At 37.9% G+C, this 27,422-nt stretch overlaps 4 protein-coding genes across 4 annotated transcripts; all 4 read left to right on the forward strand.

Moving 5' to 3' along the window:
* The first annotated feature begins 9,167 nt into the window (after window positions 1-9,167).
* On the forward strand, window positions 9,168-10,352 carry LOC141719543 (uncharacterized). The gene has a single exon (XM_074521921.1). It carries the CDS (start codon window positions 9,168-9,170, stop codon window positions 10,350-10,352), a length of 1,185 nt encoding a protein of 394 aa, XP_074378022.1.
* A 203-nt stretch (window positions 10,353-10,555) lies between these two features.
* On the forward strand, window positions 10,556-10,996 carry LOC141719544 (uncharacterized). The gene has a single exon (XM_074521922.1). It carries the CDS (start codon window positions 10,556-10,558, stop codon window positions 10,994-10,996), a length of 441 nt encoding a protein of 146 aa, XP_074378023.1.
* A 1,968-nt stretch (window positions 10,997-12,964) lies between these two features.
* Window positions 12,965-13,504, forward strand: LOC141719545 (uncharacterized). Its single transcript, XM_074521923.1, has one exon. It carries the CDS (start codon window positions 12,965-12,967, stop codon window positions 13,502-13,504), a length of 540 nt encoding a protein of 179 aa, XP_074378024.1.
* Window positions 13,505-14,054: 550 nt separating this feature from the next.
* LOC141719546 (uncharacterized) lies at window positions 14,055-14,459 on the forward strand. The gene has a single exon (XM_074521924.1). The coding sequence runs from the start codon at window positions 14,055-14,057 to the stop codon at window positions 14,457-14,459; it is 405 nt and encodes a 134-aa protein (XP_074378025.1).
* Window positions 14,460-27,422: the final 12,963 nt, after the last annotated feature.

Genomic DNA, 27,422 nt, shown 5'->3' on the forward strand with positions numbered 1-27,422 from the left:
AAATGAATCTTAAATAAAGTTGAGCCAAAGATTTTTATCTTTATTGAAAGATTGAGATATGTTCTTGAGGATGGTGGAGGCTTGGAAGTGTTTGGTATGATTTGAAATCAAGAAACCAAAGAGAGGTTACTATTTATACTATTCACTAGTGAGTTTCTTGATTTTATTTCACCCATCAAACCTTGATAAAAAGAGATGAAAGAATTTTCTTACCTTAGTTTAATTTCTAGGAGGCTTGAGAATTAATTGGATGATTTTACAAGAGCTAGAACTTTGAGTTTTGAATTTGAATTCTCTCCCTTTTTCATTAGGGCCGAATGGAACCATCAAGGGGGTATTTATACTCCTCTTGGTTGCTTAGCTTGGTTGATTTGCTAGGTTGCTTCTAGGAATATGGGATGATATCTTTCAATTGATTTTATTCTCCTAGTATAGCATTCTAGGTTAATTCTTGGTTGCAAATCTTAGGGACAAATCTTAATAGCTTGCTAGGTTACAAGCTAAACTACATGGTTAGCTTCCTTAGCACACTAATTTGCTAGCTAGCTTGATCATCCTATGATTAGCTCACTATTTGATGAAGTAACCATGGTTAATTTCTTACCATGTTTTATTTAGTGCGTTACGTTTATTTAATCATTTACGAGTTCGCTCGGTTGCTTAAACGTTCTTCGTAATACTTACTCGTAAATGGTTCGCGATGTAATTTCTTTCGTATTCATTCCTTATACTTTTAATTATCCTACTTGAATATAAATCCGTAGGGTTTTAATCTCGTAATTATATTTTGATTCTCGTAATCCTCGATGAGTCGTAAATACGGTCGTTTTTCAAAGTTCGTTTTCTTCGAAAACTAATAGCATTTACATACACTCATTTGGTACGTATAATCGTAATATCAACTCCGAAACTCATTTTCTCATGCACTACATAGTGTGGGCTCAAAAGTTTTTCCCTTCCGTCAGGGTTACTATTCATTTAAACGTTTTACAAGGTCTCAAAAATTCGAGTTATTACACTCAAGGACTATTAACTTCTCTATTATGATTAATCATCAAAAATAAAAATGAGTCGTGTGTGATCCTGAAGACTTGTATGGGGCCTTGGTAGCCAGAATTGGTTTAGCTAAAACCCCGAGGACTAAGAACCTCAAAAGTTTGCGGAGATTCAGTTTTGGTGATTTTTCAAGTAAATGGGGAGTTCAAAGCAAAGCATGAGGTAACAACAAGATATGTGAAGCCATGACTGAATTTAGTGAATCCTACATCCTGAGGGAGGAATGCATAAAGGCCATTGCTCAAAAGATACATAATTACACGGGAAGTTTTTACTTCTAAGTATCGAAGACCTAAAAACTAATACAAAGATGATAGCACTAATATGTGCGAGGACTCGTTGCCAGGAAATCTCGGCTCAAACTAGTCGGTGACCCGATGATGCCATGGAAGCATGAAAAATGCTGAAAAAGGCTTTGAAGCTTAATCTTATTTTAAGAACTTTATACAAGAAGTAGTTCGTGATTCCTTACTTGAAATGCCCGAAAGCCCAAAAAATGGAGTTGGCTTAAAGGAAGTACATGAGAATAACCGTGGATTACGTCCGGGGTGAAAGGGTGACACTCAAAAATTACTTACTGGAGTTCTATTGGCTGAAGATGATAGTTGATGCCAAATATTATGAGAATAAAATATGATCCATGTCCGAAACACACACATGTTTGCCCAGAGATAGATCCTGGCATAGAGTGGATTGAGACTAAAACCCCTAGTTTCATAACCAACATGCAAGTGACAGAATTCCCGTATAAAAGTGTGATATGAAAATCTGGACTTCCACGAATCCTAGTGGGGGTGAAGGATGACATTTCAACAATAATGATTGTGGGAAGAACGATAGTAAATCCTGCTCCACAACTATTTCTCATCCATAAACGAAAGGGCAAGCCGAGGTAGAAAGTCGAGTAAACTTGGATGGACTAAAAGAGGGACGAATACTCACGAAATTATTAGGCAGACGATCTACTACACCTAAAATGGGTGCATCATGCCACTTGCAAAGAAAAGATAGGAGTTATTCCATTCTTACTGGCTGATAAAGCTGATGTTGTGATGCCGTTAGGAATCACTCAAACAATTCCAAAGGTTGAGGTCTTTGAGCCCGTGAAGAACGAGGAAGACATGACATATACTTTAGATTTGATGAAGCCAACACCAAGATCATTGAGTATTAGAAACAAATTTCTTATTACTATTATAACGTGAGGGTAAAAGAAAGGTTAATTCGATAGGAAGACATGGTCCTCAAATAGGTCGAGGCATCCTGAGTGGGGCAGAAAGGAAAGCCAATACATGTATTGGAAGGGTCGTATCTAGTTAAAAAATATTTGGAAAAAGGATCCCACAAACTTGGAAACTCCTCAAGAAAATGAGTTACTTAGACTCGACACACCTTAAGGTTTAATCTAATGAGTATTTAAGTAGGACAAGTCACCTCGTTAGAATAACTAGATATAAGGCCCGTAGAGTCCACGTTCCCTTCAATTTGAAGACTCGTATATGTCCCGTTCCCGACAATTTAAAGGCTCGTACAGTTCACGTTCCCTCTAAATTTAAGGATCAAGTAATGCAAGCACTAAGCTGAAAATTCCATCATGCATTAGAGCTCAGAATAACCTTCAATTCGGTATATTATATGCTCAAATCAGAACAACGAGCAAAAAGTTATGGCTGTTAAAAGGCTTGTAGCCCGTAATTCAGGATTCCTGATCTAACGAGCTAAGATTCCAGGTGTACGGGGTTAGGATTCCTGGTCAAAACTCAATTCGACCAGAGTGTTAAAATCACCTATAATCCGACGAAAGTCCTCGTCGGAAGAGGGTTGTATCCTGATCGAAAATCAATTCGACCAGAGTGTTAAATCACCCATAATCCGACGAGAATCCTCATCGAATTCGACCAGAATGCATCCTGGTCAAAATTCTACCAATATTCACGTCAAATAGAGTACGGATTCCTGGTCTGAAGGGTGCAAATTCCTGGTCTACACGGGTCAGAATTCCTCAATCATGTTGCATAAGACCCCTCTACAAAAATATATTTATTATTCAAATAATAAATATAAGGAAGAAAAATATTATTAAAGACAGTAATATTAAAATTCGGGTCGAATTTTATCCGATTAAAATTTTATCCGCGTTGAACACTCCTGATTTGGAGCCAATATTATTCAAAAATATTGAATAATTACATATTATTATTTATTAATAATATTTAAAAAAAAAGAAAAAAAATATTCACCCATAATTCTGCTCGACCCGGGAGACTAGCAGCTGCTCGAATTCAGTTCGACGAGACAGTCAAAAATGGTGATAAGTCGACCAGAGATTTTGGGGAGGTTGCATTGCCAAAATACAATTTGGTACCTCATGTTTTGCGGAATTTACGAACATGTCACTATAGTTTAAAAGTTGACAAATCAGTCCCTCCAATTAAAAAAAGCGCAAATTAGTTCTTGAACTTTGTAATCTTGCAAAAATAGTCCCTGCAAAATTATAAAAACCACCCCGATGGGTAAAATAAATAAAATAATTCCTAAATTATTATGAAAAATTACGAAAAATACCCAGAGGTACGAAAAAATTCTTAAATTATTAGCAAAAATTACGAAAAATACTCGGAGGTACGAAAAAACTCTTAAATTATTAAGAAAAATTACGAAAAATACCCAGAGGTATAAAATAATTCATAAAATATTAAGAAAATTTATAAAAATACACGGAGGTACGAAAAAATTCATAAAAAATTAGAAAAAATTACGAAAAAATACCTAGAAGTACGGAAAAACTTTTAAAATATAAGGAAAAGTTACGAAAAATACCCAGAGGTACGAAACAGTATCTAAATTATTAGGAAAAATTACGAAAAATACCCGGAGGTACGGAAAAAAATCTAAAATATTAGGAAAAATTACGAAAAATACCTAGAGGTACGGAAAAATTTCTAAAATATTAGGAAAAAAATTAGAAAAATACCCGGAGGTATGAAAAATTCTTAAAAAATTATGAAAAATTATCTGACGCTAGAGAAAAATTCCTAAAATTTAAGGAAAATGCCTGGAGGTAAGGAAAAATCCTTAAAATAATTAGGGGAAATTGAAAAATACCTGTGGGTACGAGATAATTCCCAAAAATTAAGAGAAAATACCAAAAAATTCCTAATAATAGGATTATGTACAAAAATGAATATGAAAAATTACGAAAGTATCTTGAAGCCTCGAATAAGGAAAATCGTTGTAAATGTGTAGGTAGCTCCATACTTTATGCTAAAAGCGATACCCTGGAAGGGCATGAAATAACTTAACTTTTACGAAACTTCAAGTATGTTTCTTAGAAGTTGGGGGCAAATGATAGGGAATAAAAATAACCCTAATTGCGGAATTAATATCGCATTAATTATACCTGATTTTGTCAAAGGGAAAAGCCCAACCGATGAGGCCCAAACTGTTGATTATTTATTAATTGTTTGACTAATAAAGGGGCTAATTAAACAGCCCAATAAATGTATTCAAATAAGTAACTACTTCTACAAGAAGTAGTCTCCAAGCAACCTAATTAAATTCAGAAGGAGAGTAATTCCTACTTTCTAGGACTCCAAAGTCCAATCAGAGGTGAAGACTTGCTCAACAAGTCTCCAAATTATATCCTAATTCCTAAACACGCAACGTCTATATAAAGGGTTTTACCCTCTCAATATAAAGAGAGTGTTTTGGACAAGAGCTCCACACGTCACAAAGCCAAGAAGGTATCATACAAGCCATGAGGCCATTACCTAGAACGATGTTTTGGACTTAGTCCTGGAAGGACATAGAAGTCACCACGTCCTTGGTGAACCCTTGCCGTCATAGCCCCGAGGGCAAGTATCACCAAGAATTACGTTTTGGATTGATTCTCTACTATACAAAGATACGTAGGCATTTTAGGAGGACCGAATTAGTCTTGAACATAAGTGCAGTCATTATTAAAGCACGAAGCTAAACATTAGCATTAAATACGCGTAATAAATACATTCACGTTTTTATCCATAACAGACTTTATAATATATTTTTTACTATTTGGCCCGAAGAAAGATGTAACACATCTTTAACGCTTATTTAATTTAATTTTTTAGTTCCTTTCTTATTTAAAACCTACCACAACTATAATATAAATATTTTAGGAAGCGATATATTCTTGTTAAAATGTATATAATTATTTAATTTAAACCATCTTTAACTCCCAACTTATTTGATTATTTTAATATTTTCTATATGAAACAATAATATATATTTTAAGTAATAGAAAATTAATATTAAAATAGAAGTTAGAATTTTAAATCACTAATTTATCTCCTAAAAATCACTAAATACAAAAATAAAATTGTATACTAACAATTTAGTGATCATCGCCCATCAATAAATTACCCATATATAATCACTAAATTTTTAAAATAATTAAATTACATAATACTAATCACTCAAAAATGGACGCGACCGTCATAAATAATTAGTTAATGATCACTAATTATACCTATATTGATCAGTAATTTTTAATTTATATTTTAATATGATTTATATTTGATCACTGGTTTTAGACAAAATCGGATTTGATAAAATATGGAGAGAAACGATAAAAATAGGATTTTATTTTAAAATAACTTGTTCTTGATTAAAATAGAAAAGCAACCAACTAATAATAAAAGAAAACATACTAACAAGAAAACTATTTATAATACGAAATTATCAAATAACAATAATATTATATATGTTAACATCCCCCTCAAACTCACGATGGTGATCGAGAGTTTGCCAAATAAAAAACGGAGCCACGTAACCAAACAATCCAAAACTGCAACAGAGAAAAGAAAAGTATCCAAGCAAATCCAGGAATAGAGTTACGAATCTAAAACATAAGAAAGCTTTTAAGAGAATTCAAAGCAACTCCAAATCTAAAAACTGAATTCAAATCTAAAACCAAACCCAATAACCCATCCAAACCAACTCCAAATCTAATCTAAAACAAGAATTGAATTTAAGCCGAATTGAAATCAAACCAATAAACTTTATCCAAATATAACCAGCAAAACTATATTCAATTCCATCATCAAACCAACACCAAAATCAAATCATGCAAAGGGTCAGTGTGCCTAGATCACCTGATAAACTAAAATAATGTGCCTAAAGTACCAAATAAACTAAATTAATCCGGCGAAGGGTCAATGTACCTAGAGCACCAAACAAACTAAAACAATTCCTCGAAGGGTCAATGTGCCTAGAGTACCAAATAAACTAAAATAATGTCGCGAAGTGCCGATGTGTCGTAGAGCACCAAATAAATTGAAACAAAACATCGTAGAGCCAATGTGCCTAAAATACCAGACGATAAATATAAGACGGTGAAGGTATACAAATGTGCCTAGAGTTAGCCACATTATCAACACGAGAAAGGGAAAGGAAGATGATATAGAATGAAAGTAAATAAAAAAACAATATTGTCAATGAGCCCAATATCATCAAAGAGAGACATAGAGTGTGTGTGAGAGTTCCAACCAAGACTAGTAGATAAAACTTCAACCAAAATAAATTTTATTTTCCTAGAGAAATCCAACCAATTCGAAACAAAGAAAACGTGGAGTAAAAAAATCAATCGCGATGAAAACTCAAAATTATCCCAAAAACCAATTTGGGAAAGAACACGAGAAAAAACAATAATTAAAACACATGCTTTAAACTGTTAGCCACTGTGATCGATTCTCCGTCAACCAATTTTGGATCGAGCCAACCCAGCTGAGCAGATACCATGTTAAGTAACAGTCGCTCTAAAACCTTAAGGTTGTAGATGAAGGTCCGAACAAGATCTTATACTGTTTAACACTCTCCCTCAATCGTACGATATATTTCACTACGATGGATAACAACAAATATAACTAATATCAATACTCATACCAATAACAAATATTTAAATTAAATAAATGGGGGTGAGAGGAATCGAACTCGGGTCCCTTCCTAAAACAGCTCTGATATCATGATAAAATATGGAGAGAAAGGTTAAAAATAGGATTTTTTTTATTATAATATAACTTGTTATTGATTACAATAGAAAAGTAATCAAATAATAATAAAGAAAAACATCCTAATAAGAGAATTATTATAATAATAAAATTATTTAATAATAATAATATTATACATGTTAACAAAATTATTATTTGCTGAGACGAGAGATAGCTATAAATTATCCTTGATTCTAATTAAAATCTTTACAAAATTTCGACTTTTGTAGTATAGTTTAGTTTCATAAGGTATCCATTGACTTCCTAATAATCTAGTTAGCTTAAACATGATACAAATGTTCATATTCTAGCTTTAAATATAGATTTGTATAAATAGTATAATAGATAAAATTCTTTTCGACACACAGGAAAGGATCCTATGATTGGTGCACATCGTACATTGGATATTCATGCCTTGCACGGAAATAAAAATTAAGATTTGGGCCAATGGTTTGTTGGAGTGGTTAGGACATTTGTTTTCGTATTTTTCTATTCGGCAATACATCGGTCTTTAGTACGATACAAGCCTAGCCACAATGGCGGCAACGGATAAAATATTAGAGCAAGGGCTCATAATTAAAACTACGTTGAAATATTAAGTCGGTTGGGTTTTAAATTTCATTGCATGAACACATGAGGTGAACTCTTTCTAATTATCTTCATTGATGTATATCATCACCAAGAGTAACCTCAAGATCATCGTGTATTGTATTCAACTGTTATACATAAATTGAATAGTTTTACGTCACATAATTTTTCATAATTAATCACACACGAACACATATCATACGGGAATACGAACTCAATCACTGCACCAATACTTTGTTAATTACTTAACATACATGTTGATACATAATTACATTCGAACTTCCAAGCCCATATTTAACTGATTTTAATTTTGTCAATTTGTAATTATTTTACGTCTAATTATGCAAGGGAGACATAACAAGACTATTTTGGTGTTTTGTCCATCTTTAGGTTAACTCCCATACTTGTCTCGACAATAATTTAAATTATGACAATTACATGCAATTGAGGTGTTTAAATACTATTTTGTACCGCAATCTTCGATTTTGACTCCGTCAAATTTTACTTCTTTGATATTGGGTTTTATGAATATTTTAAAAATTCAGTTCTGTGATGTAAGTTATTGAGTAACCATCAAGTCGTTTTGTTTCTGCATAAAGCCGTTTCTTATATTTTATATATATGAATTTTTATATTTATACATGCTGAGTTCCCTGAATCTGAATCCCCATATCATGTATTAATAAATATGTCGAATTCTTGTATTACCGCGCTCGTGTTCTTGCTTCTTAGCCGAGGACGAGGAGTATAGGTGTTGGCTATGGGCCCAATACGGCCCACTGAACGAAGGCCCATCTGACAATTGCCCTATTGGGCCAAAGGTCCACCAGGCCTATGAGCCGAAGGCCCACGGAATGTCACAGGCTGTGGCCCACTTCGTCTTTTAACCGTTGGAAACAAAGAGGCGTAACGCCCCCTTTTCACTCCCTCCTTAATAATGAGTAACGGAAGAACATTAATGGCAGAAATGGGTATAAAATCCCTTGAAAAGTAAGAAATAATGATATACTCATTCTCTCAAAACACTCTACTTTCTTGTATCTCTTTACCCACTTTACAACCAGATTCTTATTCTCACACCGGAGGTGAATCGAGGGAACAATCCATCGCATTCTCTTCTTTTTCAAGGCACAACCGAAGGCATATTCACAGAGGCCGAAGCATGTTCATCCTTCTGAAGGAATCTGGGCTTAACATTTGGCGCCGTCAGTGGAAAATACGAGAATCACAAGAGATATTGAGACAATGACAAACATAATTCATGAGCATTCACCACCACCAGGTTTTACCCCACACGATGTGGGGCAGCAGTCCACCCTAGTGGACGCCGATGGAGTCATCACGCTAACTCTGGAGGAAGAAGCCTTGCTCCTAAAGATCCGAGCAGAAAACCTAGCTGCGGAGAAGGGCAAGGCCAAAGATGACCAAGCAGAGAAGGAGGCGGAGGCCCGCGCAAAGTGAAGAGAGGCTGATGCGTTACGGCTAAAAGCCCTACAGATGCAAAGAGAAGAAATTGAGCTTCAAGAAAAAGCATTGCGTGAGGCATTGAAGGCCGATGAGCCGAAAAGAAAGACTAAACACAGGAAAGATCGTAGGGTGCATGATGAAGAAGACGAGTCTGACTCTGATTCGCATCCCCAAAGAAAGAAGACAAAGCAACCCTTTTCATCTGATTCAGACGAAGAGCCCGACGAGTCCCAAATCAGGCTAACACGCCTAGAAAAGGCCATGTGCGGTGATAGAAGGGTCGACCGAGAGCCGATCGTGATGGAAGAAATTGAACAGTATCGACCTCCTCTCGGCGAGGAAAGGCAGTTTCCAAAAATGAGTGAGTTTAATGGAAAGGGAGACCCCGAGGACTATTGCGAGAAATATGAGTTGTTGATGATTGGAATGGGGCACAATGATATCATGCTGTGTAAAATGTTCAAGACCTATCTAAAGGGATCAGCCTCGATGTGGTACAAATCCCTCAAGGCCGGGTCTATCGGGTCTTACGAACAGTTGAAAAGAAAGTTTCTGAAGTATTATTTGCACTTGTGCCGGAAGGCGAAGGATACTGAAGCCCTGGTCCACTGCAGACAAAGGGTGAACGAAGAGCTGGGGGATTATCTGGCTCGGTTCAAGGAAGAAGCTAGAATGGTCACTAATATAGACAAGGTCAAAGCAATGGGCTTCTTAACGGCGGGGCTAGACCCCTATAAAGGTAAAAAGCTTTGCTCATCTCTTTACAATTTTTCCCCCAAGTCCCTAAATGAGATATATGTGAGGGGAGAGAACATTCGCCGAAAAATGGAAAGTACTGGGGGATATAAGGACTCCCAAAGGGATGACCGATCGAAGCGATCTGACAGATACGAAAGCTCAAGATCAGGTTCTGACAAAAGGGATGGTAAGAAAGAAGGGAGAAAGGAGACGGATTGTGAGTCCGAACGACGCCGGGATAGAGATTTGGTCGTATTCACCCCTCTAAATGCTTCAATCTCGAAGATTCTCCATGAGATCAAGGGCAAGCCTGGGTTTGTTCGGCCTGCCAAGATGAAGGTCCCAAATTATAAGAAGAACCCTGACAAATACTGCGATTATCACAAGGACAAAGGGCATAATACTGATGAATGCTACCACCTCAAAAAGCTGATGGAGAGAATGATCAAAGAAGGCGAACTTAATCAGTTCGTCTGAGATCTGAGGGACAGACTGGGGCCAAAGGAAAACCAGGAAGAAGTAGAAGCCGAAGAGCCGGAGCGAAGAGAGAGGATAAGGGGTGAAGTAAAGACTATATCTGGGGCAGTATTCTAGACAAGGATAGGAAGACAGCAAAGAAAAGATATGCCCGACAAGTGTACAATCTCTATCAGTTCATCCAGTTGAAGCCCCACATGCCAATGACCTTCAGCACTGAGGATTACGAGGACATCATTCGCCCGCACGAAGACCCTCTCATCATTACCCCTATCATTGGGCAGAATAAAATTTGGAAGGTGATGGTGGACACTGGAAGTTTGGATAACATACTATTTCACAAGACCTACTATAAGATGAACATGGCTGGAGAACAGTTGGAACCCTACAACGAAGCTCCTCTTTACGCCCTCGGAGGACACCCCATACAGTTTGAGGGAACAATCACCCTTCCCGTCCTACTAGGAAAATTACCATATAATGTGGAAAAGCCGGTGAAGTTCTACGTTGTTCGGATTGAAAGCCCATACAACACCATTTTTGGGAGACCATTCCTGTCAACCTTTGATGCGGTGGAATCTATACCTCACCCTCAAACTCAAGTTCCCAACCGAGAAAGGGGTAGGAGAAATGAGGGGCGATAAAAAAACTACCCGAATTATAATGTTGGAAGACCTAGAGAAAGATCAGGAATATGAGAAGCCGGAGGAAACCAGAAAGAGGAAAAGGGTCGAGGCAGAGCCCAGTGGAAGCAGAGAAATACTGAATATTGAGTTAGAAAAGTTTGGGGCCGATCTTTTAAGTCCGATCGCCGAACCCGTGGCAGCGATCGAAGAAGTAGAGCTGTACACTGGCCATTCGGGAAAAATGGTTCGGATTGGGAAAAACATGGAGCCATATCTGAAGGAAAAAGTGATCACTGTGATTCGGCGGTACCATGATATGTTTGCCTGGGGGCCGGAAGACATGCCTGGTTTGGATCCCAAGACGGCTAAGCACTGCTTGAACGTGCAGCCCGAGGCCAAACCAGTAAAATAGAAGAAGAGGAAATTTGCAGTCGAATGACAGAAGGTAATAGAGGCCGAAGTAGAAAAACTGTTGGAGGTCAAATTCATAGAGAAAATTGAATACCCAGACTGGTTAGCCTACGTGATGGTTGTCAAAAAATCAAACGAGAAGTGGAGGATGTGTGTGGACTACACGGACCTTAATAAGGTATGTCCGAAGGACCACTACCCCCTGCTTAGCATCGATCAACTGATAGACAGAACGGCTGGTTACCAGGTACTTAGTTTTCTGGATGCTTTTTCGGGATATCATCAAATTGCCATGAATATAAAGATGTGCCCAAGATAGCGTTTTAGTTTTCTGGATGCTTTTTCGGGATATCATCAAATTGCCATGAATATAAGGATGTGCCCAAGATAGCGTTTATAACTCCGAAAGGGACCTATGCCTATATTAAGATGCCTTTCAGACTAAAAAACGTTGGAGCCACATTCCAACGAATGGTGAACAAATTATTTAAGGAACAGATCGGTCGGAATATGGAAGCCTATGTGGACGACATGATTGTAAGGTCACTGTTCCAAGACCATGTTGAAGACTTGAAAGAATGCTTCGAGACGCTCCAAAGAAACAATATGAGGATCAATCTGAACAAATGTACTTTCGGAGTATCCAGCGATAAATTCCAGGGTTATATGGTTAGCGCCCGTGGGATAGAGGCGAACCCTGAGAAGATCGAAGCAGTCATTAACATAGAGGCCCCTAAATGCATCAGGGATATCCAAAAACTGACCGGCCGACTCGCCGCCCTTCGACGCTTCATCTTCAGATCAGCCGAAAAGGCACTCCCTTTCTTCGCCGTACTTAAGGGGTCAAAGAATTTTGAATGGGGGCCTGAATGTCAGTAGGCATTCCAAGAAGTGAAAGAATACCTCACTAAGGCACCACTCTTAATGAGGCCTGATCCGAAGCAAATGCTTCAGCTTTACCTGGCTGTGTCCGACAGATCGCTAGGGACAGTTCTTGTAAAAAATCATGAAGGCAATCAACATCTTGTGTTCTATGTGTCTCACGTCCTAAAGGATGCAGAAACAAGATACCCCAATGCTGAAAAATTCGCATATGGGCTGGTTATGGCCTCCCGCAAATTGCGACATTACTTCCAAAGCCGAACGATTTAAGTTGTCACCAGTCAGCCTTTGAAAAAGATTTTGACAAGACCCGAAGCTTCGGGAAGAGTGGTAGCCTGGTCCATCGAACTTGGGGAGTTCGATCTCGAATACATCCCCAAAACGGTGATTGAGGCTCAAGTCTTCGCCGACTTTGTGGTCGAATGCACGTTTTCGAGGCTGCAGGATCTCACCCCAGATGAACAGCTCATTTGGACCCCCGGGAAATGGAAACTCTTTATAGACAGATCGGTCGCAGAGAAAAAATGTGGGGTTGGCTTAATACTTTCCATTCTCGAAGGGTTTGAGATATGCGAGGCTATAAGATTTGAATTTCCTCTGACAAATAATTAAGAAGAATACAAAGCCCTCCTTGCAGGAATGGAGTTGGCCCGAAGCCTTTAGACGAAGCATCTGAGAGCCTTCAGCGATTGTATGCTGATAGTAAAGAACTTCTCGGGAGAATACGAGCAAAGGGATCCTCGGACAAAGGCTTACGCCATTAAGGTAAAAGATGCTTCTCTATCATTTGAAACTTTTGAGTTAAGTCAATTTGGCAGGGAGAACAATGGTCAGGCAGACGCCCTCTCTAGGCTAGCTTCGGCTGAGACGCAGAGCCTAACTGGTTATATCTACCTCATCGAAGCCAAGACGTCTTCGATCGAGAAGAAAGAATGTCTGGAAATTCACCAAGGAGCCGATTGGATGACCCCACTAAGAAACTTTCTGGAGAAAGGTATCCTACCTCCAGACCGAAGGGAAGCACTAAAGGTAAAATATAGAGTATCGAGCTACACTATCATTAATGGAAGAATGTATCACCGGTCTGTCAGCCAGCCCCTCCTCAGATGCTTAAATGTTGAAGAACAACATCAAACTCTTGAAGCGGTACATGAAGGAATTTGCGGAGAGCATTTGGCTATCGGTCCATCGCCTTCAAAATCCTTCATCAAGGATTCTTTTGGCCAACTTTAAAAGTCGATGCCAGTGAATACGCTAAGAGGTGCGTACGATGTCAGTTGTTCGCCACGGTTCCGAAGCAACCTCTTGAAGAAATAACTTATGTCCTCATCCCTATTCTGTTCCCCATGTGGGCTGTTGACATAGTTGGAATTCTCCCAACCAGCATGAAACAAGCAAAATACTGCACAATTGCCATCGACTACATGACCAAGTGGGTCGAAGCACGACCATTATTGGCTATAACCGAGGAAGCAGCCAAGAAGTTCTTCCTGGAGTATATTATTCCAATTTGGGATCTGAAGATTTGCATCTCTGATAATGGGACTCAGTTTGTTGGAAATAAGTTCTGAAGGTTTCTACACCACTACGGGATCTAACAAAGATTCAGTTCAGTCCCCTACCCGCAAGGGAATGGGGCAATCAAAGCGGCAAACAAAATAATCTTTCAAGGGATAAAGAAGAGGTTGGGTGAAGCTAAAGGAAGGTGGTCTGAAGAGCTCCCTTGGATCTTGTGGGCTTTCCGAACGACCCTAGGTCTTCAACAGGGGAAACTCCTTTCAGGATGGCCTACGGGACGAAAGCCCTAATTTCAGTCGAAGTAGGCTTGGAGTTGTACCGAACTGATGTCTACAATGTGAAAACTAATAACTTTGGTCTAAGAGCGAACGTGGACTTATTAGAAGAAGAAAGAGAGGTTGCCCACCAAAGGAACATGAAATATTTGCTACGGGAAGCCCAGAACTATGACTCCGACATTAAGAAGAGGTCGTTCAGAGTAGGAGACCTAATCCTGAGAGAGCTGGCTGCTTCCATGCCAGCAAAACAAGGGAAGCTTCAGCCGAATTGGGAAGGGCCGTACAAGGTGATCGAAGTTGTTTGCCCAGGAACATACAAACTAGAAACACTAGTCAGCGAAGCAATTAAAAACACCTGGAACGCCAGTCGTCTTCGGAAATTTTATCATTAAGAAATTTCCTTTTAAGTCAATTTGTACTTCTCTTTGAGTTTTATGTGAACAGTGTAAAAGTTTAATAATGAATGAAAATGCACTTCTCTGTCATATATTTCTTTTATTAAATATAAACTGAGTGGCCGAAGTAGTATTATCTAGGGGCGATCCCGAAGAAGATAAAACCCTTCGGCCAACACGTTTGGTTTTCTTATGAAATAAGGATGAATGGATAAAAATCTAGGGGCAATCCCACGAAAATCAAACATCCTTCCACAACTATAATCCAATTTTCAATGAACATGTGGCAAGGACGAATGAAGAATAATTAGGGGCGATCCTGAGATAAGACTTTCTCCTTCATCCTTCCCTTATAGTTCACAATAACAATTTTTAAGAAGACCGAAGGAAATCCTCTCTAGGGGCAATCCCGAAGAAGACATGACCCTTCGTCCTCAAATCATGCATATATTTATTACATCTAAAGAGTGATGAAGGCCTGGTCTAGGGGCGATCCCGAAGAAGACCAGCCCATTTCTCTCTTTGGCCTAATATCAGCTACTTTTTATAAGTACCAATGTTGACCGAAGGAATGAAGTCATGCTGGTCAACAACCCGAGGTTCCCTCCGGACTTGGACCTCGGCCTTTGACACTTGGGGCCAAAAAAGGACATAAGAAGCAGCAGGGCCATGAGTAAAAATCCTTAAAATTGCTAAGGCAAAAAGATAAAGCCGAAGATGCGATGATAAAATTAAAATTACTGAGGCAAAAGATAAAGCCGAAGATGCAATAAAATGCAGAGATATAATAATGCAGTAAAAACAATGTTGACAAAAGATGAAAGATGCATTAAATATAAAAGCCCGAGGGCTAGTCAAATAACAAAAGCTCGAAGGCATGAGTACCAATTACAAAAAACAAATTTACAAGTAGAGAAGATGAACGAATGAAGCAACTGCAAGAGTTGGGTATGACCATGGAAACACCAACAGCAGACTTCGCAATAAGATCATCTTCAGTCATATCAAGCACCTCGGGGCTGAAAGCTTAGGCCTGAAGGTCTTCATCTGAGAGCTCTTCGTCTTCGCCGGAGGAGACGGGAGGGGCTTTGACTGTTGGCCGGCCGATAGGATCCTCCAGGCTATCGTCCAGTAACTGCTTATAATCCCAGTTAAGGTCATGAGCCTTCTCCTAAGACATAATCAGCGCCGAACTGGAAGCACCGCTCCTCCGTCAGGTCCAGCTGTTTCTTCGTCTTCCGAAGCTCCTTTCGGGACTTCTTCAGCTGAACATTTCGGATTCGCCCTGTCAAGGTCCCCTTCTAGCTTGGGCATGTCACCCTTCAGCACTTTGGCTTGACCATCCAGAGCCTCGTTCTAGGTCTTCACCCTTTAGAGCTCCTCCTCGGTCGCCGTGGCCCTCCTCTCTAGCTCCTTCACCTCGGCCATCATAGTCTCCTTGTCCCTGACTTTGTCCTCCACGACCGCAGCCCATGGAGCAGCCTACAAAAAATACAGAAGGCAAAAATGTCAAACGAAAGAAGAAAAATATACAGAAGGATAAAGATAATAAATACAAATCTATGTACCAAGGATAAGAAGGACAGAAGCTCAGTATAAGCCTCGGTCGGAGAAGCCGATGCAAAGGTCAGAAGGTCGGCAAGGAGCTGGAGGTCGTGGCACAGGTCCGAGGCCACCTCCTTTGTTGACTGCCTAGCCGGTTAGACAGTATGGTCGGACGTCAGAACACCCCAACCAGGGAGGTACGTCTGAGCTACCCCATCGCGGCTTCGGGTCCTCTTAGGAGGGACCCCTTCTCCCATGAACTCCAACTCATCCCCCTCGCCGCCTTTCGAAGCAAGCGGGACTTGGTGAAGCGGTGAGACCCTCTCAACCTGGGGCCTCTCCTCCGTCTCCTCGGAGGGATTCGGTTCCATCGTTTATAATCAAAAAGAAAGGTCCTCGCCTTCTTTCTTTCAATCAGGGCCTCCCTAGAAGACACTGAAAAATAACAGACAAAATATAAGTCAGTCTCAATATATGCAGAAGCAAGTAAATAAGGGAGACGGAATAAAGGAGAGGTCGTACGAACAAAGGAAAGCACCTATGCAAATAATAAAAATGAAACTATAAGGAAACAGATGAAGGAAAAGTTTGTTACCCCCACCCCACAAACTCAGGAGCCATCTCTGTCCCAAAATTCTTTGGGACCAAGTTTGCTCATGCGAACATCAACCATAGCCGCATAATTGTCCTTCTCCTCACCCGTCAAATTCGGTATGAGGAGCAACGAAGCATTCACATCACGCCAGATAGACATCTCGGCCAGCTTCGGCCCACTCACGAAGCACCAGTGAGTATGGGTGGTCTTATTGCTGGAGTTGGTGACCGTCCAATCCGCTCGGCCAGCCCGACGAGCGATGGTGTAGAAACCTGGGTGTAATATATAAGTGATGATGTCAAAGATTACTGGAGATAACAATATCATTAATGGCCCTGGTCAAAGTGTGAAGCATATTCAAATGGACATCTGATATAGGGAGAATAATGAACTGTTACTTTTCATAATCTCTTAAGCTTGGGGTTAGTGTTGTTAATAGGCATGAATGTGTGTTAAGAAATCTTCTCACCAATTAGGAGAGATTGTTGTGCAAGACATGCATGTATCTAAACAATACTAAGTCATTTTGTCAACCCCAAGTAAGTTATATTGTTATCTTAATTTGAATTTTGTACTTGTAACATTTAAAAGTCTGTAAAAATGTCAAAAGAGCAGACTGGAGCCTTTTTCTATAAACAGTATCAAGCCTAAGAATTCTATCTGGAAGAAGATCAAGAAGATCATGCCTCAGAAGAATTATAAAGAAGCTTGGAGTTGAATAAAGCTGTTTTAGGAAAAATACTCTAAGTCAAGATCTCTACAAGTCACAGATTTAATGTTATAGAGAAGTCATTCGAGAACTCCAGAATGGCTTATGGAGAACTCAGAAAGCTTACAGAGAAATCAGAGATATCGATAAGCAAATCGAAGATGTGAAGATTGGAGATATCGACAAGTCATTTCTTCACTTGAGAACTCAGAGTTATCGACAAGTCTACATTTATTAGAGAACTCTGAGTTATCATAAGTCTAAGTCTACTAGAGAACTCAGAGATATCGATAAGTCAAAATTCACTAGAGAACTCTAAGTTATCGACAAGACAAAGTGAAGACATGATGCTGAGAGAGCTCGACAAGCTAAAGTTTTATTCGAGAACTCAGAGACCTCTATAAGTCAAATTAACTAGAGCATTAGAGATCTCGATAAGTCATTATACTTATCGAGATGTCAAGATCTCTATGTGCCTAAACTGGAGATCTCGAGTAAAATTCTTAAAGTACAGAATCACAGACCAGTTCAATATTCAAGATAAACAATCAACAAACAATCCAACCAGCTGGATTGACAAGTCTACAAAAAGCAGCTTGAAGAATGTGCAAGATCAATGGTAAAGATTAACTGACAAAGGAAGATCAAAGTGAACACGGGATGCTAAAGATATGCTAAGCCAGAAATAGAAGATCTACTTTTCTTTAAATAGGAATGACAAGTGATAGTTTAGAAAAGTTAATAGCATGTCTTATTACACACTGTGTAAACCAGCAGTTAACTAAGTTATAAAGTTAACACTGGTCCTTTAGTTAGTTGTAATAATTTAGATCAAATTTTTTGTAACACTCTCAAGGAGAAGCTAAGCTCTTTATCAAAAAAGGGCCTATAAATTTTGTAGCAAAACAGTCTTAATTTTAATATAAAATTAAGTGAGTTTTGAAGATCCGTGTTCTTTATTTTCTGCAAGCTTAAATTCTGCATGAACACATTTCACTACAAGATTTAATTTACTTTGTTCAACCATAAACATTCAAGAAAAGCACAAAAATAGTAAAACACATTCACCCCCCCCCTGTGTGTTATTCATTTCCTAACAAGTGGTATCAGAGCAAAATATGAAAGTAAACAGATTCAAGATCTTGGAAGAATGAATACACAGAAAATCAGTAGCATCAAAATTCCTACCTTTGACAAAGCTAACTACACTCTTTGGAAAAAGAAAATGATGCTATTGTTAGTCCCTTAACAATGTAACAAGAATTACAGAAGGGGGGTTGAATGGAATTCTTGAAACTTTTTCTTGAATAAGAATGTTCTAACTCAAATATATATATATATGTGTGAATTGATTAGCACAATGCGAAATAGTTACTTGAAATGAATCAAAACACAAGTAATTAAAAACAAGAGTCTTTAAAAACTTTCTGGTGGATTTGAATGATTCCACCAGAGATATATAATATATATCAAGAGAACTCTGTGTGCAAAAAGCTCACAACTGCTTACAAAATGATAATAACTAAGAATGAGAGAAATGCTAAGAATACTGCTTACAAATGTTTCTCTCTGTGTTGCTTAGTTTCTTAGTTACAATTCTATTTATTGCTTCTTAGTTTATATATCACCAAGATTACAAAGTAATTAGATAAGATAATAAAACAAAAACTATCAAGACTAATACAATGCTGCTTCATTACTCTATTCCAGCATCTTTGAATATCTTCATAATAGCATGGAAATGGCAATGCTTCTTTGTTCTCGAAAACCCAGTTGAATAGGCTACCACATTCCATTTGTATACACTCGATGCATGTGATTGTGCTGTCACTGTCAACAGATATTTGAATTCTATATCCGTTGAGTACATGATCATCTGTCGAGTTTATGATCATCCGTTGATGGCTTTGTTGATCATCCATCGACAGCTATATTGATCATCCGTCGATGGCTTTGTTAATCATCCGTCAGTAGCTATTTGGCACTTGACTTCATTTCATTTATGCAGAATTACAAGACATCATCTATGCACAATTAATCAACCTATTCTGCATATCTAGTTAAAGTCAATCATGACTTATATGCTACTACAGAATCTATATAAAGGTGTATGCAGAAATGTGCTACAGACTTATTGTTACATAAGCTACTCACTCGATGGATAATAAATCATCATCCGTCGGGACTATAATCCTTATCCGTCGAGTGCTACAAAATTCACTAAGTAAAATCTACCAAGGTGTTTTGTTAATGAAATCATCAAGTTCACAACATATGCACAACAATCTCCCCCAATTTATGTCTACTGGAATTATAGCCATAAATTAAGAGAAACTTGATGATAACAAAACACCCTAAAAGTACAACTTTAAAATAAAGTAGATAATACTGAAAAGTGCTTCAGATAACAAAATGTACAAAGTTTAGCTCACAGTCATTTTCAAGATGCTCCTCTAGCCTGAGCAGATTTATCTAGTTCCTTGAAGATCTGGATCTCTTTCCAAGCATTATGTTGTTTTCTTTAATCTGATTTTGGAGCTGCCTGTGGAATTCCAGTTCATCAGATTCTGAGAGATTTAACTTTTCTTGCATTTCCAAGAGAGTCTCATTGCTAGAGATGCTCAATTGGTCTTCTAATCTAAAAAATCTTCTCACTCCTTTGTCATCCATGAACTCCATCAGCCAGTAGGGCCTTAGATGCACTCTTCTCCCTGTGTAAGGGATGATTAGAGTCTTTGGGAGTGCATCTTTAGCTCTAACACTCCTTAGTTCTTCAATCTTCTTTAGAACCAATCTTCTTGCAGTGACATTGAACCCAAAGTTCTTCTTGAAAGATGAATAAACCTTAATCAGTACAGCTTGGCTTTCTTGAAGGATCATGTGAAGTGGCCACTGAATCTCCTTTCCTCCTTTGTACTTGAACACTAACCTTTCAGGTAGGTTTCTGTATGCATCAATTCCTCTCACTTCATCTAGTTCATCCAGATAGAGGTTTAAATCAGAAAACTCCTTGATGTCACATAAGTACATGTAATCTCCCTTATTGGCTTTAGATTGAGCTTTGACTTGAGATTTGGATTTGAGAGGTGACAACTTCACTTTCTTGACTGCTCTTGACTTTGTTCTTTTTGGCTTGCTAAGGATTGGCAAATTGAAGTCAGGAATTGGTAAGTTCTCCCATTCTATTGGCTCATCCTTAGGCACAACAGGTTCACCATGAATGTTCCTGTAGGGATCCACCACCTTGATATCTTCAAATACCACAGAGGGCTTTGATGCTTGAGTTGTAGTTGGAGTGGATTTCTTGGGAAACTGATTCTCCAATTCCTTATCAACAATGTCCAGTTTCCTTTTGGTTCTTTTAGCCAATTCCTTGATTCTTGGAGCTTTCTTCTGTTGTTCAACTTGCTTCTTTGGATCTTGAGATTCAATGATTTCAGATGGCTGAGCAGGAATTTGTTGTGATGAGTTTACAGCATGTAGCTTTGCCAAGATAGCAATTTGCTCTTTCTTTTGTTTAGCCTTAATAGCATCTAGTGCAGCTTACTTATTTTCCTGCTTCAATCTAGCCTTTTCTTCTCTCTTTGCTTGAGCAAATTGAGGATGTCCAACCACCACACAAATTTCTTTCCCATTCCTGAAAACTTTAGCAATTCTCTTTTTCAAAGCTGAATCAGCTGGATCTTTGTAGAAAGCAATTGACCTTGATAGAAGCTTCTTTTTATCAGGCTTAGGTGTCTCATACACAGTATCCAATGAGTTCTTCAATGATGATTTTGGATAGTTCACCCTTGGTTTCAGAATTATTTTAGCCTTTGGAGATTTGATGCAGGATGACTGTCCCCTTTCCATATAGTTCATGCTCATCTCATTCACAGAAATTTGCTTGACTTGAGAGTGATGGATGGCTGACTTTACTGGCTCCTTGACTAGTTCAAACTTCTTTTGTATATCCTCATCAATCTTCTCCCAGTTGAGTGGACTCAACTTCTTCTTTTCAGCTGCTCTAAAGTTGGTTGCTGCTTCATTTATCAGATCTATACTATTTGTAACTGGTGGCTTTGAGATAGTAATTGAAGGCACAATTACTTTACTGATTTGGATTTGAAGCCTCTCCCCCTCACTTGGTCCTTTCTCCCCCTTTTTGTTATCATCAAGTTGAGTAGAGGAGGAGGTTTGAGCAGCCACCAGTTTTTGAAGTAAATCTGTCTGTTGGGCTTGATGAAGGTGAATGGCTGTTAAAGATGCTTCCATGGCTGACATTCTTGTATCCAAGGCATCTATCTTGGTTGCAAGATCAGAATTTTTCCTTAATTGCCTCTTGATGTCAAGCATTATGGCTTCTGGAAGCTTAGAATCTATCTTGTCTGAAATGGCCTTCTTCATCTCATCAATATCACCCTTGATGGTGTTTACATCCCTAGCATGTTGGAAGCCTTGAATTTGTTGAAGTTACAGTGAGGCTAGATGTGCCTGAAGGAGCTTCTTGGTGCTGGCATTTGTAGTGGTTTGAAGAGCAGTATTTGTCTGATTGATTAGTTGGATCAGGGTTGTCTTGAAATAGTGCTCATCACAGTGCTTTGAAAATGCCCATGATGGCATACCTGATCTTGAACTGGAACCTATGTATCCCCCTATGTCCATTGCTTCATCTTCACTATCCCCACTTCCATTACCAAAGAAATCAGCTGAACCACCAGTCTCATAATCCACATCACCAGCTGTAGAGGGCAAAGCTGTGATGGCATCCTTAGCTTTTAGCATAGACTATGTGGTATACACCAGATTGAGCATCCTTTCTGCATTGTCATTGCCATGTTCAGCTAGAAGTTGATAAGCTGGTACAGGGTGAGTAAATACCTCAGCATCAAGGGAGGTGGAATCTATAACAGCTTGAGGTTGCTAAGATAGTCCCTCCCTGTTTGCATCCTGGACATTCATTGAATCACTAGCAATGACATCCATCGACTCACTAGCAATGACATCCATCCTTATAGCTCTAGTACCTGCATTTCTCTCGTTTTCTCTCTTTTATTGCATCAGGGTCTCACCCTGGCTCCCCACCCTCACGCCCTCACCTTCACCATCTAAGGTGGGACTCCTCTGACTCTCTTTTGCCAATCCTGAAGAAATGGATTGCATGATTTCACTCATTTCCTCTCCTTTTTCCTGCGAGCAACCCAGACTATCACTCATAACACTCTTCTCTCTCAATCCTAATAGTGACTGTACAACCACCAATTCTTCTGCACTTGAAATAAATGAAGTTTGAAGTGGGGCAGAGACACTCGATGGATGAGTGATATCCATCGGGTGAGTGGTTTTGCTATTCGACGGATAACTGTTGTTAAGCTTATCCATCGGGATACAATCACTACTCGACGGATGAGCAATATCCGTCGAGAGAGTAGAAATGAATGAACTAGGAATGGAAACTATTGTAGACTCTGTGCTGATTGAAGATATTTTGGGCACAGATGATTCAACAGTTCCTGAAAGAATTAGCAAGTGAGCCAACAAATCATCTAAAAGATGATGCTCACTTGCACTAGATTTTGGCTTCCCCAACAAAGTTAAATAAGGGGAATCAGGAATTGATGTGTTTATCATATCCACATCCAGAGAGTTTGTGGGTGAGTTTGGTGTTTGAGGTGCTTCTATTACTAGAGATTTTGGCTGTGACTCCACATTTATTGGAGCCACATCAAACTGAATTTGTGAAGGTGCAGTGACTGTGTCTTTAGCACCAGTTTGCACAGTGTATGTACCCTATGCATCCCCAAGGGTTTTATATTTCTTCTTTCTGGCATAAGTTTGGGGTGAGCTTGTGTCCCTAACCCTCTTGGCATGTGCTCTTGGTTGAGAGCTTTGTTCAATAACTACATCCTTTTGGGAGGATGCGGCTATAAATGAGCTTTTATCCTTTTTAAGCACTACAGTTTGTTGGGAAACTGCAGTATGGCTAGGATGGGAACCACTCAACTCTCCATCCTTATCCTTAGAGTTTCTTTTATGTTCACCCCTTCCCTCGCCTGTCTTACCCACCTGCACACTCCCCTCTTTAGTTTTGGTGGATTTTGCAACTGGCATCTTTTGAGAGATACCAGAGGGGGCTTTCTTTGATTTGGATTTAGAAATTTTTGCTGGTTTGGTAGCTTGGGTAGGCAACTGTTGGGTCATTGACATAGTTGCCATAGCTACACTGGAACTCAAAGAAAGTTGTGAGGTTGGAATAGCAGGGATAGATGAACTTACCTCACTTACCTTAGGTGCTTCCATTGCAGGAAAATAGAATAGTGGTACTCCCTTGTGATGATTGGCCCTGTTCAAATCTGCAATGATCCTTCTCTCTTGAACCCAACAATCTAATTTGTTGTTAGGGTTCGCAAGCACAATTCCCTCAGAGAGGTGGTTAGCTAACATCATAAAGAATCTAGCATAATACACATTCTTACCTCTCTTATTTAACTCTCCTAGTTTGAATCCCAACTCAAATAAGACAAGGTCACTAAAATTATAGAACCTATCTATAACTAGCATGTAGAGCATGTTAAGCATGGATATATTGACTGAATCAAAATTACTGACTTTACTAGAAAAGACCTTGGTCACTACATCACATATAAAACTCCATTCTTTCATAAGGCTCAATCTCCTAATGTCACTTAACTTAGAAGTAGAAAGAGCATAGTTCATGGAATTAAGCATATTGATTATATCAGTGTCAGTGTGTGGTAAGGTCACAGTGTTATCAGGAATCTTGAAACATGCTTTTATAACATCACTATTGATACAGAATTCTTTACCTTTAATGGTTAGAGTGATGGTCTTATATGTTGAGTTGTATGTAGTAGTGGTCTACATCTCTTCAACAACTTCACAAAAGATTGTGGGAGATTCCAGCATGGCATAGCTAAGCTTGCAATTCTTCACAAAGTCCATCATCTTGTGATAGTCACCAGATTACTGAATATCCTTGTTTACTAATGTAGTGAAATTGTTCTTCTCATAAATAAACCCAGTTTAAGACATAATCTTGACAACGGGCGGCATTGTTAGAGAATAAGAACTTGAAGAGAGAGGGTAAGTGCTTTGAAAGGGAAAGAAATTGGAGCAGTTGATTTGAGAATGATAAAAGAAAAGCAATTGAAATGAAATAGGCTTTTATATTATCTCAAAAATAACTGCTAAAAATAATAAAGTAAAATAAAGTAACCAATGAAAATTGCCTAAAATAGCCGTTTAAAAATAAACTATAAAAATTCCACCCATTATCCATCGTGTTATGCTTACAAACTGTAAGTATACTCGATGGATAATGTTCATGGAATTAACGGCTAAGATTAAGACAATTTGACGGATGAGGATAAACAGTTATTGTGATATCTCGTATTTTCAGAATTATTATTACTATTATTTGAATATGTTTATGTGCTTTCCTGATTTAGAAAGAATAAAATGGTGGAATTTTATTCTTGTTTCGTGGGTTCGTGTCTTTGATTGGATTAATGTGCTAATTGATAGCTGTTATTAACATTTGGTAGTATTGTGAAAGTAATCAAATACTTTTACTATTTCAAAATTTTCTCTGAAAGTCGATTATTTTATCGATATCAGTAAAATTGAGTGTATTTTCCCGTCTTGAGAATCGAGTGGATATGTTACTCGCCTCAATATTTGATCTGTGTTAGAAATATTATCTAATATTTTAACCGTGCTCACCTGGATATAGGGTGAGGTTTAAAAATATTTAAAATAATATTTTACAGCTATTTTGGTATGTGTTGAATGAACTATTATGTGTTTAATATAATTTAGAAGTGTGTCTTGCTATGATTTAATATGCGGTGGATTTATGTGTGGTCCCGTAAGGACCAGAGTATTTTTCGGATACTCGTTAAGTGTTTAAAAGGCGTTTATATGAAAGTATATGTGATCTGGACGCGTGGCCCAGTGTCTTTAATCGATGTACTTGTTTTATCTCGTTTTGCATGCATTTGCATTCGTTATCTTCATTTTCAGTGTTTATTTTAAATTTATAAAGTATTTTAGTTTCTTAAAAGTGATTGGAACGGGACCCGATCGGGATGTCAAAACCCGCAAATTTCGTACTTTTATTTTTATAAAATTTAAGATCATTCGAATCTTCCGTGTTTTCGTATTTTGGAATATTCATAATTTTTATGGAATTTTAGTATATAATTTGTATCCATATAAAAATATTATTTATAGGAATATTCCCCATAGTTTATTATTTACTTCAGGCTAGGTATTTAAATTACGAGAATAAATAGGTATCGAATGGTGATTTATCGGGATTAATTTTCGGGTATAAAAACACCCTGTAGTTATCTGTACTTTTTATTAAAAATCAAAATAATATTAGATAATTATAAACATTTGCTTTCGTTTATCCTATAAACTTTCTAGAACTCGGTTTCAAAGATCAATCCATAGCAGGAGATTTACCCAGCCGCTTTTGGCGTTCTTCATACCAGATTGAAGCCTGTAACAAGACAAATGATTTGGCACCAACTACTCGAACTAAGGTTCGGTATTTCGTTCGAACCCCGTTCGTCGGAATCGATAAAATCGGGGCTCTTTTAATACAGTGATTATCGAATGATTTTGATGATTGTATGAGTTTCCTGAGATGCCATAACATCGATTCATGTGATTATTCAAAAATTTTGAGTATTGGATAAATTAAGTCGAGTGGGTTTTATAAAATTAGATTTTGTTTCAATTCCTGAACTAATTGGTTATCGTTTGATAGTTTGGATGGTTGTATCGGATTGTAGATGTCTCGAGCATCATTTTGATATATGATTTGTATGATTTTGGTATAGTTTTAGCAAAAATCGATTATAGCCTTATTTTTTTGAATTGATTTCCTGTTCTTACGAATGATTGTTTGATATTAAGATTGTTAGTATTAGATTCTACGTTCTGCAAGCATTCGATCCGTATATTATTGATTGAAATTGGTTAAGATTTGAGAAGAATCATTGCTCGTCGGAAAACTTCTTTAATCGCCGGAATCCATGGCCGTTTCGGCCGGAATCCGTGTCTGATTGATCAGGAACTGGTGATTGTTGCATAATCAGACATCGAGGGAGGTTGTTGTCGTTGTTTGAGAAACAACGGGGCTCGACTGTTGTTGTTAAACCAAGAATGAACCAGGCCGGAAAAAAAAAAAGAATCCAGTGGTCGGATTCTCGCCGGGAACTGGGTTCGTCACGACCCGTTTGGGTTCTTGGCGACCCGGTTCCAACCCATCCCATAACCCGGTTTTCATCTATTAAAACCCTAATTCCCAATTGCAAATCTGTTTTTGCAGATTTCTTTTTAAATAAAAATTCAAAATTCAGTTTTTAAATTTCCAAAAATCATTTTAAATCCAAAATTTAATTTGGTTAATTATTTAATAATTAACTGAGTTATTTTAAATTCCAAAATTTTATTTTCTTTTATTATTTTCAAAAATCCAATTTGATTTAATTATTTTTAATTTATTTTAGATAATTATTTATGAGTTTAATTAATTGATTAAATCCTTTAATCAATTGATTTTATTTATAAATAGTTAAAAAAAATCTAAATTATTTATGATTAATTCAAATAATTCCAAAAAATCACTTTTAAACCTTTAAAATTATATTTTGGTATTTTAAAATCAATTAATATTATTATTAATTAATTTATTCCCATTTATTCTTATTTTATTCATAATAAATAAATCGTCCGTCCGTTTAATACGAAACAAACGCCTATAGACTCAGAAAAATGTTCCGCTTTCAATAAAAATACTTTCCAGACCCAAATCCTTTTGTTTCGAAAGGCCATTTGTTTTACGAATCATTTTAAGTCGATTTTTGATCGATAAATCATATTTTGACTTGATTTCAGTTTTAAACATACCGAGTCGAACCTTTTGACGAACCGAGTCATATGTGATACGAATTATGTGATATATGAGTTATGTGCTTATGTACTATATGAATTATGTGTGTATGTGGATCAAGGGTCCTGTGTTTGTCTGTTATATTTATGTGTGGGCTATCGTATGGGTAGACAATAGGGTTTTAACGCACAGTTCATCGAGTAATTA

Source organism: Apium graveolens, chromosome 4 (genome assembly GCF_009905375.1).
Source record: "Apium graveolens cultivar Ventura chromosome 4, ASM990537v1, whole genome shotgun sequence".
Classification (NCBI taxonomy): Eukaryota; Viridiplantae; Streptophyta; class Magnoliopsida; order Apiales; family Apiaceae; genus Apium; species Apium graveolens.